This window comes from Micromys minutus, assembly GCF_963924665.1.
Source record: "Micromys minutus genome assembly, chromosome: 1".
NCBI lineage: Eukaryota > Metazoa > Chordata > Mammalia > Rodentia > Muridae > Micromys > Micromys minutus.
The window spans coordinates 35,523,164-35,542,975 of record NC_137969.1 but is presented as its reverse complement, the minus strand read 5'-3'; the positions used below and the strand labels follow the sequence as shown (position 1 = coordinate 35,542,975).

Here is a 19,812-nt window from a genome sequence, read left to right as displayed (position 1 = left end):
GAAAGAGGGCATAGGTAGCCATCTGCAAGCCAGGAAGAGTGCTTCACGAAGAGGCAAATCTCCAGACTGCTTGACTTTGGATTTCTCACTCTCTAAAACTGTTAGAAATAATAGACTGTTGTTTCAACCAACCATTCTTCCATATAAAATATTTTTATAAATGCCTCAGGTACAGTAGTAGATAGGAAGATGGAAAGATATACAGAGATGTTTAAATACTGATATCAGCTAGAGTCCAACACGAGGAAAAGCAGTAGACAAAGTTATTTTATCTATGATAAGGAAAACCAAGCCCTATGGTCAATGAGAATCAAAGTGTCCAGGAAAGAGCCCTTCAGGAACAAAGGAGTGAAAAGATTATATGGGAAAAGTTTTCAATGTAATGTTTTGTGATGTTGCTTTAATATTTGTGAGAGTTCATTGAAAATACTGAATATGGGACTTTTTAGAGGTTCGCCCACCCCTACCACTGGCAGCTGCATATTATTTTCAATACTGTACTTTTTGGGTAATATCCACTTATCAGTAAGTACATACCTACATACCATACATGTTCTTCTGGGTCTCACTCAGATTTTATTTTCTAGTTTCATTCATATGCTTGCAAAGTTCATGATGTCCCCCTTTTTAATATCTGAATATTATTTCATTGTGTAAATGAACTACTTTTTTTCTGTACACACTCTTTGGTTGAGGGACACCTGGGTCGCTTCCAGTTTCTGGCTAATATGAATAAGGCTTCTATGAACATAGTGGAACACATATCTTTGTGGTATGGTAGAGCATCTTTTGGGTACAGAAGAGGCATAGCTGGGTTTTCAGGTAGAACTATTTTCAAATTTCTGAAGAACTACCAGATTGATTTCCAGAGTGGGCTCTACTCCTACAAGCTATGGAGGAGTGTTCCTCTTTTTCCACATCCTCCTCAGCATGTATTGTTACTTGAGTTTTTGATCTAAGCTATTCTGATTGGTGTAAGGAGTCATCTCAGGACTCAATGTGGGTGACTTTAGCCAAAATGCTCAAAAGTGGGGATATGGAATATGAAGAGATCGCCTCTAGTAGTTATACAGGATCCTCAGTGGAGAGATGCGAACACTCAGCTGACATAAAAATTTCTCACCCAAAATTGTTCCTGTCTGAAAGAAATGTAGGGGGAAAATGTAGGAGAGACTGAATAAATGGTTGTGACCTGTCAAATTTGGGATCTATCCCTTTGGTGGGCACTGATCCCTAACACTATTACTGATGCTATGTTATGCTTGCAGACCAGACATGGCTGTTCTCTGAGAGGTTCAATTATCACCTAACTGAGACAGATTCAAATACCCATAGCCAAGCATTGCACTGAGGTTTGGAGACCCCCGTGGAAGAGTTAGGGGAAGGATTGAAGGAACTGAAGGGGATGGCAACTCCATAGGAAGACCAGCAGTGTCAACTAACTGGGACCCTGAAAGCTCCCAGAGACTAAGCCACCAATAAAAGAGCATACACAGATGGTTGGAGGTCCCTGGCACATATGTAGCAGAAGGCTGCCTTGTCTAGCCTCAGTAGGATAGGATGTGCCAATCTTGTAGAGACTTGATGCCCGAGGGAGGAGAGATATCTGTGGATGGTACCTCCTCAGTGGCAAATGGAGGGGAAGGGGCAAAAGAATTCCGTGAGGGAGATTGGGAGAGGAAGAAACATTTGGGGTATAAATAAATAATTAACAATAAAAAGAAAACACTGAATGTAGTATAACACATTCTAAAATTTCTTTCTTTGTCAGGCTTTATTGGCAATGAGAGTTTAGTTTTTCTGAAATCTGACATACTTGCCATTTATGATTAACAAACATTTTTAGGGTCTTCAAAGTCATCAAAACACTTGAAAATTATGTGGAACTTAATTCACAAATCTCAAGTTTTACTCTTTGAAACTGATACAAGACAATAATTAATAGTAATGGCTATTATTTATTGAATATTCTTCCATGTTTCAGAAAAATTTCCTGGCCACTATATATTTTAATTCTTAGAATTTTGTAAGATGCATGTTATTGATTCCAACTTATGAATGCAGCAACCAAACAATCTGGGGTTTTATTTATGCTATCTGGCCATTGGTTCTACTTTTCACATTATTTACATGAATCATATTTATATAAAACAGTCATCAGTAACATGCTAGGAACTACTTTCCTTAGTTTATAAGTAAGGATGCACAGGTAGAGAATTTTAAGTAGCTCTGAGTCACATAACAGATAAATGAAATTGTCAAGCCCATACTGTATTGATCTTGGAGCTCAAAATCAGAGGTTTTATTCTGATCAGGTAGTAAAATATACAGCTCGGATAAGTCCTAAATTTGCTTCTAAGTTGTTATTGCCATGTTTATAGGAAGCGTTTTGTTAATTTAGTTCCTTTAATAAGTCTTTTCTTCAGCCTAAATTCTCTTGGAATGATATGAGCATTCAAGGTGAGAACTACTTTTCAGAACTGACTGACAATGTTGCCTTTAAAATGATCTTTGACTGCAGTTTTCTTCGTGCATGGTAAGTAGTATTGGTGACTACGCATGACTTTATTTCTTTCCTTTTTAAAAATTTTATTTAATTTTATGTGTTTTGGTAGGAGAGTGTCGGGTCCCCTGGAACTAGAGTTACAGTCAGTTGTGAGATGCCATGTGGGATTTTAACCTGTATCCTCTGGAAGAGCCGTCAGTGCTCTTGACCACTGAGACATCTCTTCAGTCAACTTTATTTGTTGCATTTGATTCTCAGTAGCATATTTCCCTAGATAGAATTTTCAGATCACCAAATAAAAATATGCTGATGTTGTTAATACTCTATATAGGCAGGCATCCTGTAACTCAGGAACTCCCTATGGTTGCTTTAAGATGGTTTTAAATTGAGTGATATATGAACAACATAACTCATCCTTTGCTCATACCTGTCTAGGTTTTCCCTTGCAGTTTAGAAGCAGCTGGAGGGTGAGGCTGGGGTCATGCTGAATGCCCATTTTACCATAGTGATTTTGTCCTTTCCTTGTATTTTCTTCTTGGACCCTAATAACTGTGGTCCATTCATGGGCAGAATGTCAGATAGAATGCATCTCTACTGTACAGACATGTGGGGGCCTTGCCTTTCATCACACATTTTCTTCCTTTATCCTCTGAGGTTTTGGGTGAAAGCTGAAGATGAATTCTGGTAGCATCCTGCAATTTCTGACACTGTTGGCAAGCCAAAGAACCCCAGCCAAAGGTCTGACCTTTTCCCATAGTCAAAGATGCTAATCTTTTATCACTGCCTCCCTGCCTACCATGCACACTTCCCTACACAGGAAGTAGTTGTTGTGGTTTTCCTTTGGAGATATTTCTCACAACATCTCTGTCCAGAGAATCATATACAGATGACAGCAGTACCAATAATTCAGCCATCGGAAGCCTAACACTACTTCTGAGGGGTTTGGTTCTCTTCAATTCCTGTTCTTACCCATTTTACTTTCATCTTTCCCAGTTAATTTCAGTCCATGCAACCTAACTTTTTAACTAGCAGATTGATTACAAGGGAGAGAAACAATGAGGGAAGCTTATTATACAGTTATAATGTGACACATAAATCCTCTTTTGGTAATGTAAGTTTTCTGTATAATTAGGATAAATTATTTGTTAATATATTTGCTGTTGATCAATTAAACTTATTAAAAATCATTTGAAATTTTAAACAAAATTTTGTTTTACAAGCAGGTATGTACATTGTATCATTTATACATTTTAACAAGACTGTCTTAAAAGCTAATTTAAAATAATTTGTTAAGTTATAATTTATGCCAATTTAACTGCTAAAATTTATAATATCTCAAGCTCACATTCCTTTGCCTCACTTGGAGAACATATAAAGGCTATTTTACTTTACTTACCTCCGAGTTTTGCCCTGATGGAAATGTCTGGTACTTTCCTGGAATTCCACCTCCTGTCCTGTTTTAGTTCTTCTGAAAGTATTGTTTGCCTTTTTATTATTGTTTGAAATCCTTTGTCTGGCCTAGGAACTCGATTTTGAGGTTTCACATCATGGAAACTCACCAGGTTTGGTATGGCCCTGCCAACACCAGGCTTCAAATCAGCATCTCCACCAGGACTCATAAATCCTGAGCAAGGGTCACCCAAGGGCACATCATCACGCAGTGGGGATAACGGATACGCCTTCCCGAATGGTGGGGGATAGGGGTAGTGAAGATGGTAGTCTGGCAGGAATGAAGGGGGATAAGGATGAAATTTTAAAAATGTAGGGTTGCATTTCTTTTCAAATCTGTCACAGTTATGTCTGTCTTCAACTCCTTTCACAAAGGGCATGTTCATTTTCTGTAAGAGGCCACTGTAGTGTGGGTAATCTGGATGTTCAATAGCCTTTCCTTCTGAGAAGGCGAACCTTTTAGGGATACTAATCTTTCCAGGCAGGTACCTAGCCTCCATATCCATGGCCTGTCTCATTATTTTTGAGGATTATGAATTAAATTCCTTTGATAATTCTTTACCCTTTAACTATTAAAATCCCATATTCCCAGTAACGGAAGATTAGGATTAATCTACCATAAAATTACTGATTCAATTTCCTAAATGTCAGTCATTAAAAAAAAGTTTAAGGTATATTTTTTTCTGCCAAAAGGGAGATAGGCCAGTATAGCAATAGGGCATCATCATAATAGTAATAATAAAAAAAACCCACAAAAGAGCCTTTGTTGCTTGGCAACAGGTAGAACCATTACTCATGGAAGTACATATTATGTACATCATAATGAAATTCTTTAGGAAAACCACAAAAAAGTGCTACTAATATTTCCATTATACTTTTTTCTCCAATCCCCAGGAAACCAATGTGTGTGTGCCTGTGCGCGCGTGCACACACACACACACACACACACACACACGTGTATGTAAAAATCTAACATGTTCATATTTTGTGGATAAGATAGGAACTTAAAGAATATGTACATGGTCTCCCCCCATATCTTTTACCTACACACACACACACACACACACACACACACACACACACACACATATACACAGACACACATAGAGATACACAAACAAACTAGAAATACTTTCCTGGTTGGGATAAATTATAAACATTGATATATGTTTAATTTAAACACACTGACAATGAAGATATACTGATTTTTAAGGAAAATAATTCATAAATCATAGCCAAAATAAAAATCCATCCTTATACGAACATTATCTGCAGTCTCCTTAAGGCTACCACAATGTCCAGATTGAAAAGACTAAGGTATTTATGTCATTTCAGTAAATGGCAGCATAAAAAACAAGATCTGTTCTAAATGAGAAGAATGGCAGTCTACTTAAGAACTGTTTTTAACTAGACTGTTTGGTTTTGTATGAAAGCTGCCACTAAGTTTAATTATTACAACTTGAGGAATAAAAGCTTATATCTTCCTTAAATGAAGAAAACAAATACAAACAAGGTAAACCTCTACAAGTGTCGGGTATAGAATATATAAATTAGATCAATTGTATGATTGTAAGCATGAGCAGATGTAGCCATGCCCACCTATATGGATGATTGAAAAATTGAGATATAATACTAAACAAATAGTAACGTTGAAATAAATGAGCAAGTTTTTCAGCATAAGGTTCTCCTGGACACAGTTTATCCAGAACACAAAAATCAGTAAGTTTTCACTCCACTCACTATTACCCATATCTTCATGTTAAAGTGAAAACATTTAACAGTCTGTTTCTAGTTCTTCAATATATTTGTATAAAATTTATTTTTATTCTAGTCACACTATCATTAAATCCTTCCAAAGGCACAAAAGTAGATGCAGAATTCTCTTTCCACTTAAAATATTCTCACTATAAATGGTTTGTGAACTGGTTTTTGCATGTTTTCTTGAATCCAAGTTGAGGAAGATGATTTTCCAAGCTGAGTACTGCATGAAAGTTGATTTCATCTATGATTTATTTCCTCCATTTTCCCATCATGCCACTTTTTTTAGGCAATACCTTTAATTTCTCCTAGTCTTCACTGCTGAAGTTCCACACACTGATAATGCACAGTCGTTCACATTACAACAGTCGGGAACTTCATGCGTTGGCACCACTATAGCCAGGAACCTTATGAGAGCTGTACATTCATTAAGCCATCATTTCTTAGGATCTGCTGCCACGAGGCACGAAAGGCTGAAACTCGATACCCTGCCTAGGTAGTAAGAGGGGCTCTTCCTTTGCACACAGACACCCTGGGAAGGCAAAGCTTAGAACTTTGCCACACAAGATTCTTCTCGCTTTGGAATCTCAGACCAGACAGGTTCTGGAGGGTTTCCTTAGTGGTGGGGAGGCCTCGAAGCCAAAGGAGCCCCTAGAGGGACCGACCTCTTGCCTCCCATGTATACCCAAGAGGGGTCCCAAGCTAGCAGACCTCCCGCAGATCCCCCGAGCGGAAGTGGCGGCGTGTCCGTCGGTCCGTCTTTCCGGCCCGCCGTCCGCCAACTTCCGGCGGCGGGTGGGCGCGCGCCAGGTAACGACCTTCTGCGCCGAGGCTCGGCCGTCGGCGGCGTGTGGATGGAGGCCTTGGCCCGCGGCCGGGCTCCCCGGGGCCGGCGGCCGGCCGGAGCCTCGGGCTCGTTGCTCTCGGCGTTGTCGCTGGCCGCGGTCCTGCTCTCCGCCTTGCTGCGGGCGCCCCCTGCAGGTGAGGCTCGGCGCCGCATGGCGGGAGCTCTGGCTGCTGCGGCTCCTCACGAGAATTGAGTTGGCCCCGTGTCACGTGACTCCGTTTACACAAAGAAACCCTCTCTTGCTGGCGCTGCACCAGGCAGCCTTGTTTTATGTAGGAATCTTGAAAAGAACTACATTTGCATAGAGAAGAGCGCTAAGGGATCGTGGAGGAGGTCTAGCTCCAGGAGATTGTCCAAACTTTGAATTAAAAGTGCCTTAATAAACATAACTCAGTGGGTCTTTGCCAGCCCTGTGTTTCAGAGAGTCTACATAGTACAGAAACTGCTGTGAACAGTGAGCTTTTAGACATCCTTGGTAGTGGAGCGCCCTCTGTTGGTTCTGGATGTAAAATGCAGGGTGTAGTTGGAAACACGTATCCCAGTTTCAAAAACAATATTGGAGAAATGAGAGTTTACTAGATTTGCTTTTTAGCTAGAAGGGTTTGATGTGAGTGTGTGCGTGTGTATGCGTGCGTGTGTGTGTGTTGAAATCGTAGACTTACTAGCAATAATCTATGTCCCATAGATCCTAACTAAATATAGTAAAGATACACTTGTCAGAGTTAAAGTTTTTATTCAAATAAGAGAACTATAAAATAACCAAGAATACAGACGTAGAAGAAGTGTGAAGAAAGAGATACTGTGGATAAAAAAAATTAGAAATGGGGCATGCTTACTAGTTTTTGCTAACCTGACACAAACTGTAGTCACCTGGGAATAGGAAACCTTAATTGAAGATTTCACTACTGGATGGATGTGTGAGCACGTCTATAGGGGTATTTTCTTAAGTGCTTTTGGTGTGGAAGGGTCCAGTCCTCTGGGGGGGGTGATGTCATCCCTGGGCAGGTGGTCCTGGGCAGTGTAAGAAAGCAGGCTGAACAAGCCACAGGAAGCTGGCTTCTGCTTAACTTGCTGCCTCCCAGTCTCCATGAGTCCTTGATGTCTTTGCTTTGCTGTATGCTGTATAACCTGTACTGTGAAATAAACCCCTTCGACCCTTCTCCCAGGTTAGTTGGGGCGTGGTGTTCATCACAGAAACAGGAAGCCAACTAGAACTCGGAGAGGGCGATGAAGATTACTCTTACATTATATAAAGCCCAAGAGAGTGGCACAAAGAGTTCCATGAGAATAAATTGTCTAATTCTGCCTGAAAAAGATGCATTTGAGTATAGATCTTGGCCTTGTACTTGGTAATGAATGTTTGCATTTTTCTTTAAAAATATTGACTGGCTTTCCTTTTCTCCAATAAGGACTATTAAAAGTAGGGTAAGAATTTCGTATCTTAACATGTAAACTGTGAACAGTAAAGGCTGATAGTGATATAGTTTATAGGGCCTACGATAATTCTGTGAGGCTGGAATTACTTGCCAATCTCATTCTGCAGATTAAAACCTCCAAACTTGTAGTTTACAGTAACTTGCCCGATATAACGGTATGGCAGAATCTGCATTTATACTCTACTGCAGCCTGTAATGCGTTGCTCTTTCCTTGAACTTGCTTGCTATTACGGCTGTTTGGGATGAATGCTTTACTGGTATTGCATTGCGTTTCCCATTGCGTTTCCCATTTTCTGTGCTTACAGCATCACACCATCATTCAAATGCTCATTCAACAATGAATAAAGACTCTCAGGATGTTTTTCAGAAATATTGTCTCAATAGTTTTTGAGTCAAAGGTGTAGTGCTTGCAAACTATTCTTAAACACCGGTGCCTCCATCAGTAGAGTGTGTGTGTCAAGGAAAGTGATGTGTGAGTGTTCTAGGACAGCTGATTAACGAGGTCAGGCAGGGAAGCTGAGGGTGGAGGGGCTTGTGATAGGGGTTCTGTAAGGTGGGAGAATATTTTAAGCAGGCACAGAAAGGCTGGGCTAAGGTTTATAACAGGGGTAAGCGACAGGTATATGGAATTCGTTAAGGAGCAATAACATGTCATAGGAGACTGATTCATACTTTCTGAAATGGAGTCAAGATAAATTATCCTCTGATTTTAATACTTGGGAGTGTTTACAAGACAAACTTTGATCCCTTGTTTCCTTTTGTTTTTCATAGTTGGACATTTGGCTCGATTGCCAAGAAGTCTTCGCTTGACTCAAGATTCACTGAAAATAGTGGGATCAACACATTTTCCTGGTACTCACAAATAACTTTTGAGTAATTGGAAGTTATTAGTCTCTGTTTACAGTTTAATGGTCCTGCTGAAAAGGGTCCTGTTCCTACTTCTGCAGAGCAGAATTCAATGGTTTCTGTAGAGCTACAGCCATCCAAGGGCAATCCTGTGTGCAAAGAGAAGTTCTTTCCAAAAGCCGTCTGAGGTTTCCTGTAGTGTTTTTACGTGTGATGTATATGCGCCTCACTATGCTACAAAATGTGGGGAGCTTAAATATGCTAAAATCATTTCCAAATGAGACTAGATAAAATAAAGATTTTGGATATATCTTTTCAGAGTAGTCATGGGAGAACAGCTGCAACTTTTTGAATTTTTACTAAGTTAATCTACTTGTCATGAAACACTTTCTTTAATTTTTGTTTGTTAGTTGATGAGGTTGACAACCATTGGAAATTTATTTTTCTAAATCTTTTTAATGAGTATTTTATACATTTACATTTTAAATGTTATTTCCTTTTGCATCTCTCCCATCTGCCTCCCCTCTTGCCCAACTACCTACTCTTACCTCATCACCTTGACATTCCCTTACACTAGAGAAAAACCAGCCTCCACAGGACCAAAGGCTTCTCCTCCTATTTAATGCCAGTCAAGTCCATCCTCTGCTACATATGTAACTGGAGCCATGGGTCTCTCCATGTGTTCTCATTGGTTGGTGTTTTAGTCCCTGGGAGCTCTGGGGGATTTGGTTGATTGATATTGTTGTTCTTCCTATGGGGTCGCAGACAATTTTAGCTTCTTCAGTTCTTTATCTAGCTGCTCCTCCATTGAGGTCATTGTACTTAGTCCAATGGTTAGCTGCAAACATCCTCATCTGTATCAGTATGGCTCTGGCAAGGTCTCTGAGGACACATCCATATCAGGCTCCTCCTGTCAGCAAGCACTTCTTGGCATCAGCAATAGTGACTGGGTTTGGTGGCTGTGTATGGGATGGATCCCTATGTTAGGAAGTCTCTGGGTGGCCTTTTCTTCAGTCCCTGCTCCACTGTTTGTGTCTTTATTTCCTCCCTTGAGTATTTTGTTCTCCCTTCTAAGAAGGACTGAAGCATCCACATTTTCTTCTTCTTTCTTTTTAAGCTTCATATTGTCTGTGAACTGTTTCTTGGGTATTCTGAGCTTTATCAGTGAGTGCATACCGTGTGTTCTTTTGTGACTGGGTTACCTCATTCAGGATGATATTTTCTAGTTCCATACATTTGCATAAGAATTTCATGTAGTCATTGTTTTTAATAGCTGAGTAGTACTCCACTGTGTAAATGTACCACACTTTCTGTATCCATTACTCTGTTGAAGGACATCCTGTCCCCCCCCCCCCCCCAGCTTCTGGCTATTATAAATAAACCTGCTATGAACATGGTGGAGCATGTGTCCTTATTATATGTTGGAGCATCTTTGGGGTATATACCCAGGAGTTGTCCAATTTTCTGAGGAACCGCCAGACTGATTTCCAAAGTGGTTGTACCAGCTTGCAATTCCAGCAACAATGGAGAAGTGTTCCTCTTTCCCAACATTCTTGCCAGCACCTGCTGTCACCTGAGTTTTTGATCTTAGCCATTTTGACTGGTGTGAGGTGGAATCTCAGGATTGTTGTTGATTTGCATTTCCCTGATGACTAGGGATGTTGAGCATTTCTTTAGGTGCTTCTCAGACATTCGATATTCCTCAGTTGAAAATTCTTTGTTTAGCTGTGTACCTCATTTTTAAATAGGATTATTTAATTCTCTGTAGTCTTAACTTCTTGAGTTTTCTCAGCTAGTGATCAAGGGGGGAGGGACCAGCCCATTGTGAGTGGTGCCATCCCTGGGCTGGTAGACCTGGGTTCTATAAGAAAGCAAGATGAGTAAGACAGGGGAAGCAAGGCAGTAAGTAACATCCCTCCATGGCCTCTGCATCAGTTCCTGCTTCCTGACCTGCTTGAGTTCCAGTCCTGACTTTCTTTGGTGACGAGCAGCAATGTGGAAAGTGTAAGCTGAATAAATCCTTTCCTCCCCAACTTGCTTCTTGGTCATGAAGTTTGTGCAGGAATAGAAACCCTGACTAAGACACAGATCTTTCACTTGCTTGGTTAGGGTCACACCAAGGTATTTTATATTGTTTGTGAATGTTGTGTAGGGTGTCATTTCCCTAATATCTTTCTCAGCCTGTTTATTCTTTGAGTAGAGGAAGGCTACTGATTTGTTTGAGTTAATTTTATATTCAGCCACTTTGCTGAAGTTGTGTATCAGCTGGAGAAGTTCTCTGGTGGAATCTTTGGAGTGAATTAAGTATATTATCATCTTCAAATAGTGATATTTTGATTTCTTCCTTTCCAATTTGTATCCCTTTGACTTCCTTTTGCTGTTTAATTGCTCTGTCTAGGACTTCCAGTACTATGTTGAATAGGTAGGGGGAGAGTGAACATCCTTGTCTAGTTCCTGATTTTTGTGGGATTGCTTTGAGTTTCTTACCATTTAGTTTGATGATGGCTACTGGTTTGCTGTATATTGCTTTTACTATGTTTAGGTATGGGCCTTGGATTCCTGATCTTTCCAAGTCTTTTTAGCATGAAGGGGTGTTGAATTTTGTCAAGTGCTTTCTCAGCATCTAATGAAATGATCACGTGGTTCTTTTTTCTTTGAGATTGTTTATATAGTAGATTACATTGATGGATTTCTATATATTGAATTATCCCTGCAACCCTTGGATGAAGCATACTTGATCATAGTGAATGATCGTTTTAATGTATTCTTGAATCCAGTTTGAAATAGTTTTATTGAGTATTTTTCCATCGATGTTCATGAGAGTAATTGGTCTGAAGTTCTCTTTTTAGGGTCTTTATGTGGTTTAGATATGAGTGTAATTGTGGCTTCAAAGAATCGGTTGCATAGTGTTCCTTGTGTTTCTATTATGTGGAATAGTTTGGAGAGTATTGGTATTAGCTCTTCTATGAAGGTCTGATATAATTCAGCACTGAACCCATCTGGTCCTGGGCTTTTAATAATTGGGAGGCTTTTAATGATTGCTTCTATTTCTTTAATGGCTATGGGACTGTTTAGATGGTTTATCTGATCCTGATTTAACTTTGTTACCTGGTGTTTGTATAGAAATCTGTCCATTTCCTCCAGATTTTCCAGTTTTGTTGTTTATAGGGTTTTGTAGTAAGATTTGATTATTTGAATTTCCTCAATTTCTGTTTTTATATCTCCCCTTTCATTTCTGATTTTGTCAATTTGGATACTCTCTCTTTTCCCTCTAGTAAATGTGGCTAAGGGTTTATCGATCTTGTTGATTTTCTCAGGAAACCAGCTCCTGGTTTTGTTGATTCTTTGTATAGTTCTCTTCATTTCTGTCTTGTTGATTTCTGCACTGAGTTTGATTATTTCCTGCCATCTTCTCATCTTGGATCTATCTGCTTTTTTTTTTTTTTTTTGTTCTAGAGCTTTCAGCTGTGCTGTCAAGCTGCTAGTGTATGCTCTCTCCCGTTTCTTTATGGAGGCACTCAGAGCTATTAGTTTTCCTCTTAGTACTGCTTTCATAGTATTCCATTTTTGTTAAACTCCAAAAAACTCTTAATTTCTTTATTCTTTGACCAACTTATCACTGAGTAGAACATTTTTCAGCTTCTATGTGTATATGGGCTTTTTGTTGTTTTTGTTGTTATTAAAGACCAGCCTTAGGCCATGGTGATGTGATAGAATGTATAAAATTATTTTGATCTTTTTGTATCTGTTGAAGCCTGTTCTGTGACTGACTACATGGCCAATTTTTGAGAAGGTACCATGAGTTACTGAGAAGAAGGTATATTCTTTTGTTTTTGGACGAAATGTTCCATAGATATCTGTTAAATCTATTTGGTTCATAACTTCTGTTAGTTTCACTGTCTTTGTTCAGTTTCTGCTTCCATGATTTATTTGTCCATTGATGAGAGTGGGGTGTTGAAGTCTCCCACTATTATTGTGTGTGGTGCAATATATGCTTTGAGCTTTAGTAGTTTCTTTTATGAATGTTAAGTGTCCTTGTATTTGGAATGTAGATGTTCAGGATTGAGAGTTCATTTTGATAGATTTTTTTCTTTGATGAGTAAAAATTGACCTTCCTTATCTTTTTTGATAACTTTGGTTGAAATTTATTTTATTTAATATTAAAATGACTACTCCAGCTTTTCTGGGACCATTTGCTTGAAAGTTTTTTCTAGACTTTTACTTTGAGGTAGTGTCTGTCTTTGTCACTGAGATAAGTTTCCTGTATGCAGTAAAAAGCTGAATCCTGTTTATGTATGCAGTCTGATTTCTGTTTTTTATTGGGGAATTGAGCCCATTTATGTTAAGAGATATTAAGGAATAGAGATTGTTATTTCATGTTATTTTTGTTGTTAGAGGTAGAATTATGTATGTGTGGTTTTCTGTTTTTAGGTTTGTTGCAAGGAAATTATTGTCTTGCTTTTCCTGGGGTGTAGTTTTCCTCCTTGTGTTACAATTTTTCATCTATTATCCTTCTAGGCCTTGGTTTGTGGATAGATACTGTGTAAATTTGGTTTTGACTTGGAATATCTTAGTTTCTTCATCTATAATAATTGAGAGTTTTGCTGGATATAGTAACTTGGGCTAGCATTTGCATCCTCTTAAGTTCTGCATGACATCTGTCCAGGATCTTCTAGCTTTCATAGTTTCTGTTGAGAAGTCTGGTGTAATTCTGATCGGTCTGCCTTTATATGGTACTTGTCCTTTTCTCCCGACTGATGTTAGTATACTTTCTCTGTTTTGAATGTTTGGGGTTTTGACTAACTTGTTTGGAGAAATTTCTTTTCTGGTTCAAACTATTTGGAATTCTGTAGGCTTCTTGTATGTTCATGGTCAACTCTTTCTTTAGGTTGCGGAAGTTTTCTTCTATGATTATGTTGAATACTTTGTTGAATATGTTGAATATCACATATTTTATGATATTTACTGTGCCTTTTAGTTGGGAATCTTCCTCTCATTCGTTTTTTAAATTGAACAACTTTATTTAAAAAAAACAAAGATAAATGTACAAATTTTAAGCATTTTTGCATAAAAGTATATGAATACATTTTTGTCAGTACTTAATATTTTTAAAGTATTGATAGTATACATTAATATCTTACTAGTTACAATGAACATAAAGTACATGTAAAATAATATGTAACATGGAAATAGTCAAAGTTTTCTTGGAGTGTAAGAATTAAGCATAATGGTTTTTCATTTTCTTTGTTACTTTCTTTCTTTCTTTCTTTTTTTTTGGCCTTTGTTTTTCTCCAACTCCATATAGTCTGTGAGTTGTTTCTGGGATATTTAGAGCTTTCTGGGGTTAGTATCCAGTTATCAGTGAATGCATATTATGTCTGCAATTTTGTGACTGGGTTACCCCACTCAGGATGATATTCTCTAGATGCATCAATTTTCTTAAGAAATTCATAGTCATTATTTCTGAAAGCTGAGTAATACTCCATTGTGTAAATATATCACAATTTTTGTATCCATTTATTTACTGAAGGACATCTGGGTTCTTTCCAGCTTCTGGCTATTATAAATAGGGCAGCTGTGAACATTGTGGTGCATGTGTCTTTGTTGTATGTTGTAACTAGTCTGGGGTATAGGCCCAGAAGTGGAATAACTGGGTCTTCAGGTAGTACTATGTCCAATTTTCTGAGGAATCGCTAGACTGATTTCCAGAGTGGTTGTACCAGTTTACAACCCCACCAACAGTGGAGAAGTGTTTCTCTTTCTCCACATCCTCGCCAGCATCTGCTGTCATCTGAATTTTTGATCTTAGGCATTCTGGTTGGTGAGGGGTGGAATCTCAGGATTGTTTTGATTTGCATCTCCCTGATGACTAATGATGTCGAGCACTTCCTTAGATACTTCTCAGCCATTCCATATTCCTCAGTTGAGAACTTTTTGTTTATCTTTGTACCCCATTTTTAAAATAGGGTCGTTTGATTCTCTGGTGTCTAACTTCTTGAGTTCTTTGTATACCTTGGATATTAGGCCTCTATTAAATGTGTGGTTGGTAAAAATCTTTTCACAATCTATTGGCTGCCATTTTGTTTTCTTGACAGTGTCCTTAGCCTTACAGAAACTTTGCAATCTCATTAAGTCCCATTTGTCGATATTTGACCTTAGAGCACAAGCCATTGGTTTTCTGGTCAAGAAATTTTCTCCTGTGCCTATGTGTTCTAAGGTTTTCCCTACTTTTTCTTCTAATAGTTTCAGTGTACCTGGTTTAATGTGGAGATCTTGGATCCACTTGCACTTGAGCTTTGTACAAGGAGATAAGAAAGAGTCTATCTATTTTCATTCTTCTGCATGCTGAGTGCCAGTTGGACTAACACCATTGTTGAAGAGGCTGTCCTTTTTCCATTGAATGTTTACAGCTCCTTTGTCAAATATCAAGTGACCATATATGTGAAGGCTCATTTCTGGTTCTTCTATTTTATTTCATTGATCCACATGCCTATCTCTGTACCAGTCCCATGCATTTTTTAGCACCATTGCCTTGTAATATAGCTTGAGGTCAGGGATCGTGATTCCTGCAGATGTTTTCTTGTTGAGGATGGATTTTGCTATTCTGGGTCTTTTGTGATTCCAGATGAAATTGCACATTGCTTTTTCCAACTCTCTGAAGAATTGCATTGGTATTTTGATGGGGATTGCATTGAATCTGTAGATTGCTTTTGGTAAGATGGCTATTTTTAATATGTTGATCCTTCCAATCCATGAGCATGGGAGATCTTTTCATTTTCTGAGATCTTCCTTGATTTCCTTCTTTAGAGATTTGAAGTTCTTGTCATACCGGTCCTTCACTCACTTAGTTAGAGTCACACCAAGGTATTTCATATTGTTTGTGAGTATTGTGAAGGGTATCTTTTCCCTGATTTTTTTCTCTACATGTTTGTCCTTTGAGTAGAGGAAGGCTACTGATTTGTTTGAGTTAATTTTATATACAGCGACTTTGCTGAAGTTGTTTATCAGCTGTAGGAGTTTTCTGGTAGAATTGTTGGGGTCACTTATGTACACTATCATATCATCTGTAAACAGTGGTGTTCTTACTTCTTTTTTTCCAATTTGTATCCCTTTGATTTCCTTTTTCTTTCTAATTGCTCTGGCCAGGTCCTCCAGTACTATGTTGAATAGGTAGGGGGAGAGTTGGCAGCCTTGTCTAGTCCCTAATTTTAGTGGGATTGCTTCAAGTTTCTCACTGTTAAATTTGTTGTTTGCTATTGGTTCGTTGTATATTACTTTTATTATGTTTAGGTATGGGCCTTGGATTCCTGTTATTTCCAAGACTTTTAACATGAAGGGGTGTTGAATTTTTGTCAAATACTTTCTCAGCATCTAGTGAGATGACCATGTGGTTTCTTTCCTTTGAGTTTGTTTATATGGTGGATTACGTTGATGGATTTTTGTATATTAAACCATCCCTGCATCCCAGGGATGAAGCCTACTTGATCATGGTAATGATTGTTTTGATGTGTTCTTGGATTCGGTTTGCAAGGGTTTTGTTGAGTATTTTTGCATCAATGTTCATAAGTGAGATTGGTCTGAAGTTCTCTGTCCTTGCAGGGTCTTTGTGTAGTTTAGGACTGAGGCTTATTGTGGTCTCAAAAAATGAGTTAGGTAGTGTTCCATCTGACTTTATTTTGTGGAATAATTTGGAGAGCATTGGTAATAGGTCAGCAATAAAGATCTGATAGAATTCTGCACTGAACCCCAACTGGACTTGGGCTTCTTTTTTGTTTGTGAGGCTTTTGATGACTGCTTCTATTTCTTTAGGTGTTATGGGATTATTTAGATGGTTTACCCGGTCCTGATTTAACTTTAGGATCTTGTATCTGTCTAGGAATTCATCCATTTCCTCCAGATTTTCCAGCTTTGTTGAGTATAGGCTTTTGTAGTAGGATCTGATCATTTCTTGAATTTACTCAGTTTCTGTTGTATGTCTCTGTTTTCCTTTCTGATTTTGATAATTTGGATACTCTCTCTCTTTGCCCTCTAGTTAGTCTGGCTAAGGGTTTATCAATCTTGTTAATTATCTCTACGAACAAGCTCTTGGTTTTGTTGATTCTTTGAATGGTTCTTTTTGTTTCTATTTGGTCAATTTCTGCTCTGAGTGTGATTATTTATTGCCATCTACTCCTCTTGGGTGTATATGTTTCCTTTTGTTCTAGAGCTTTCAACTGTGCTGTCAAGTTGCATATATGTTAAGGATTGAGAGTTCCTCCTGACAATTCTTCCCTCTAATGAGTAAAAATGTCCTTCCTTATCTTTTTTTGATAACTTTTGGTTGAAAATCAACGTTATTTGATATTAGAATGGCCACTCCACCTTGCTTCATGGGTCGTTTGCCTGGAAGGTTTTTTTTTCTTAACCTTTTACTCTGAGATAGTGTCTTTCTTTGTCTCTGAGGTAAGTTTCCTATATGCAGAAAATGCTGGATTCTTTTTATGTATCCAGTCTGATAGCCTATAACTTTGTAATGGGCAATTGAGTCCATTTATGTTAACAGATATTAAGGAATAGTGGCTGCTGTTTCCTGCTATTTTTTGCTTTTAGAGCTTGAATTGTGCCTGTGTGTCTTTCTTGTTTTGGTTTTCTTGCTTAGGTATTTTATTGTTTTTATTAGGATGTACTTTCCCTACTTGTATTGGGTTTTTCACCTATAATTCTTTGTAGTGCTGGGTTTGCAGTCAGATATTGTTTTGTAATCTTGTAAGTTTTGTTTTGTCTTGGAATATCTTTGTCTCTCCATCTATCGTGATTTAAAGTTTTGCTGGGTATAGCAGCTTGGGCTGACACTTGTGTTCTCTTAGGGTTTACGTGATGTCTGTCTGGGAACTTCTAGCTTTCATAGTCTCTGTTGCGAAGTCGTGCGTGATTCTGATTGGTCTGCATTTATACGTTACATGACCCTTTTCCCTTACAGCTTTTAGTATTCTTTCTTTGCTTTGGGCACTTGGCGTTTTGACTATTATGTGTCCGGAGGAATTTCTTTTCTGGTCCACTCTATTAGGAGTTCTGTAGGCTTATTTTATGCTCATGGTCGTCTCATTCTTAAGAGCCGGGTAGTTTTCTTCTACGACTTTGTTGAAGATATTTACTGTGCCTCTTAGTTGATATTCTTTGTCCTCTTCTATTCCTATTATCTTTAGGTTTGGTCTTCTCATTGTGTCCTGGATCTCCTGTACATTTTGGGTTAAGAGCTTTTTGGCTTTTGCCTCTTTTCTGTTTTTTTTTTTTTTTTTTTTTTTTTTTTTTCTACGTTTTCAATGTCTTTGGCCCTTGAGATTCTCTCTTCCATCTCTTGTAGTCTGTTGGAGATGCTTGCATCTCTGACTCCTGATTTCTTTTTTAGGTTTTCTACCTCTAGGGTTGTCTCTTTTAGTGTTTTCTTTAGTGTTTCCATTTCATTTTAAATTCCTTCTTCAATTCCTTCATCTCTTTGGTTCTGTTTTTTTCTAGTTCTTTGATTTCTTTGGGTGTTTTTCTTGTTCCCTCTTTAAAAGCTTCTATTTCTTTATGCTTTTCCTCCCGTTCTTGTTTAAGGATCTCTACCATCATCTTGAGGTATGATTTCGAGTGCGAGTCTTCTTTTTCTGGAGTGTTTGGCATTCCAGTGTTTGCTGTGATGGGAGACCTGGGTTCTGGTGTTGCCTGGTTGTCTTGGTTTCCCTGGGGTATGTTCTTTTGCTTTCCTCTAGCCATCTTGTTGTCTGTGATTATATGTGGTCTTGTTGTCAGTGATTGTTTCCCGTCTCTCCAGTGTACCTGGCCTGTGTCCCTGGATCTTTGCTGTTCTTAGTGGCAGATGGCCTGTGTGCCTGTTCTGCACACTCGGGCCCTCCGGTTCGAAACCAAGTTCCTAAGGCAGAGTTTCTGCTCCCTTCATCCAATCGGGGAGGCAGGGGGCGCACACTTTCTGAGCACTCGGCACAGACCTCTCTGCTACTTGGCTACTTGCAGCACAGTCTCACCAGTTCTGTATCCCTAGATCTCTGCTGTTCCTGATGGCAGATGGCCTGAGCGCCTTTTCTGTACTCACAGTCCCACTGGGTGGAAACTGGAGACCCTATGGTAGGGTTCCTGCTTCCCTGAACCAATTGGGGGGCATACTTCCTGAGCGCTGGATACAGACCTCTTTGCTCCTTGGCTACTCACAGCACACTCTTACCAGGCTTGTGTCCCTGTGAAAGTCAATTTTATTTGATATTAAAATGGCTACTCCACCTTGTTTCATTTGCTTGGAAAAATTTTCTCAGCCTTTTATTCTAAGGTAGTGTCTGTCTTTTGTCACTGAGACGAGTTTCCAGTATGCAGCAAAATGAGGGATCCTGTTTAAGGATCCAGTTTGTTATTCTATATCTTTTTATTGGGGAATTAAGTCCATTGATTTTAAAAAATATTAAGAAATAGTGATTGCTGCTTCCTGTTATATTTGTTATTAGAGGCTGTATTATATTTGCATGGCTATTTTTTTGGGGGGGGAGGCTTGTTGCAAGAAGATTACTTTCTTGCTTTTTCTAGGATGTAGTTTTTCACCTTGTGTTGGAGTTTTCCATTTATTATCCTATGTAGGGCTAGATTTTTGGAAAGATGTTGTGTAAATTTGTTTTTATCATGGATTATCTTGGTTTCTCCATCTAATTGTAATTGAGAGTTTAGCTGCATGTAGTAGCCTTGACTGGAATTTGCATACTCTTTGGGTCTGGATGACATCTGTCCAGGATCTTTTAGCTTTCATAGATTTTGTTGAGAAGTCTGGTGTAATTCTGTAGGTCTGCCTTTATATGTCACTTGATTTTTTTCTCCTTGGTGCTTTTAATAGTCTTTCTTAAAAATGCATTTGGTGTTTTGACTATTATGTGATGGGAGGAATTTCATTTCTGGTCCAATCTATTTGGAGTTCTGTAGGGTTCTTGTATGTTCACAGGCATATA

At 38.6% G+C, this 19,812-nt stretch overlaps 2 protein-coding genes across 4 annotated transcripts in view; one reads left to right on the top strand and one right to left on the bottom strand.

Moving 5' to 3' along the window:
• Positions 1 to 4,473, bottom strand: part of SPMIP7 (sperm microtubule inner protein 7) — a gene marked incomplete at both ends in the record, with an annotated part of 41,967 nt that extends 37,494 nt beyond the window's left edge. For both annotated transcript variants that reach the window (XM_080916020.1, XM_080916021.1), the window contains one exon: positions 3,903 to 4,473. In XM_080916020.1, coding sequence (XP_080772146.1) covers positions 3,903 to 4,473 — 571 coding nt within the window. The remainder of the gene's footprint in view (positions 1 to 3,902) is intronic.
• Positions 4,474 to 6,390: 1,917 nt separating this feature from the next.
• Positions 6,391 to 19,812, top strand: part of ZPBP (zona pellucida binding protein) — a gene marked incomplete at both ends in the record, with an annotated part of 130,875 nt that continues 117,453 nt past the window's right edge. The window contains 2 exons of one of the 2 annotated variants that reach the window (XM_080926081.1): positions 6,391 to 6,523; positions 8,768 to 8,848. In XM_080926081.1, coding sequence (XP_080782207.1) covers positions 6,391 to 6,523; positions 8,768 to 8,848 — 214 coding nt within the window. Of the gene's footprint in view, positions 6,695 to 8,767; positions 8,849 to 19,812 lie in introns of both variants that reach the window. The other variant, XM_080926080.1, reaches the window with a different exon arrangement.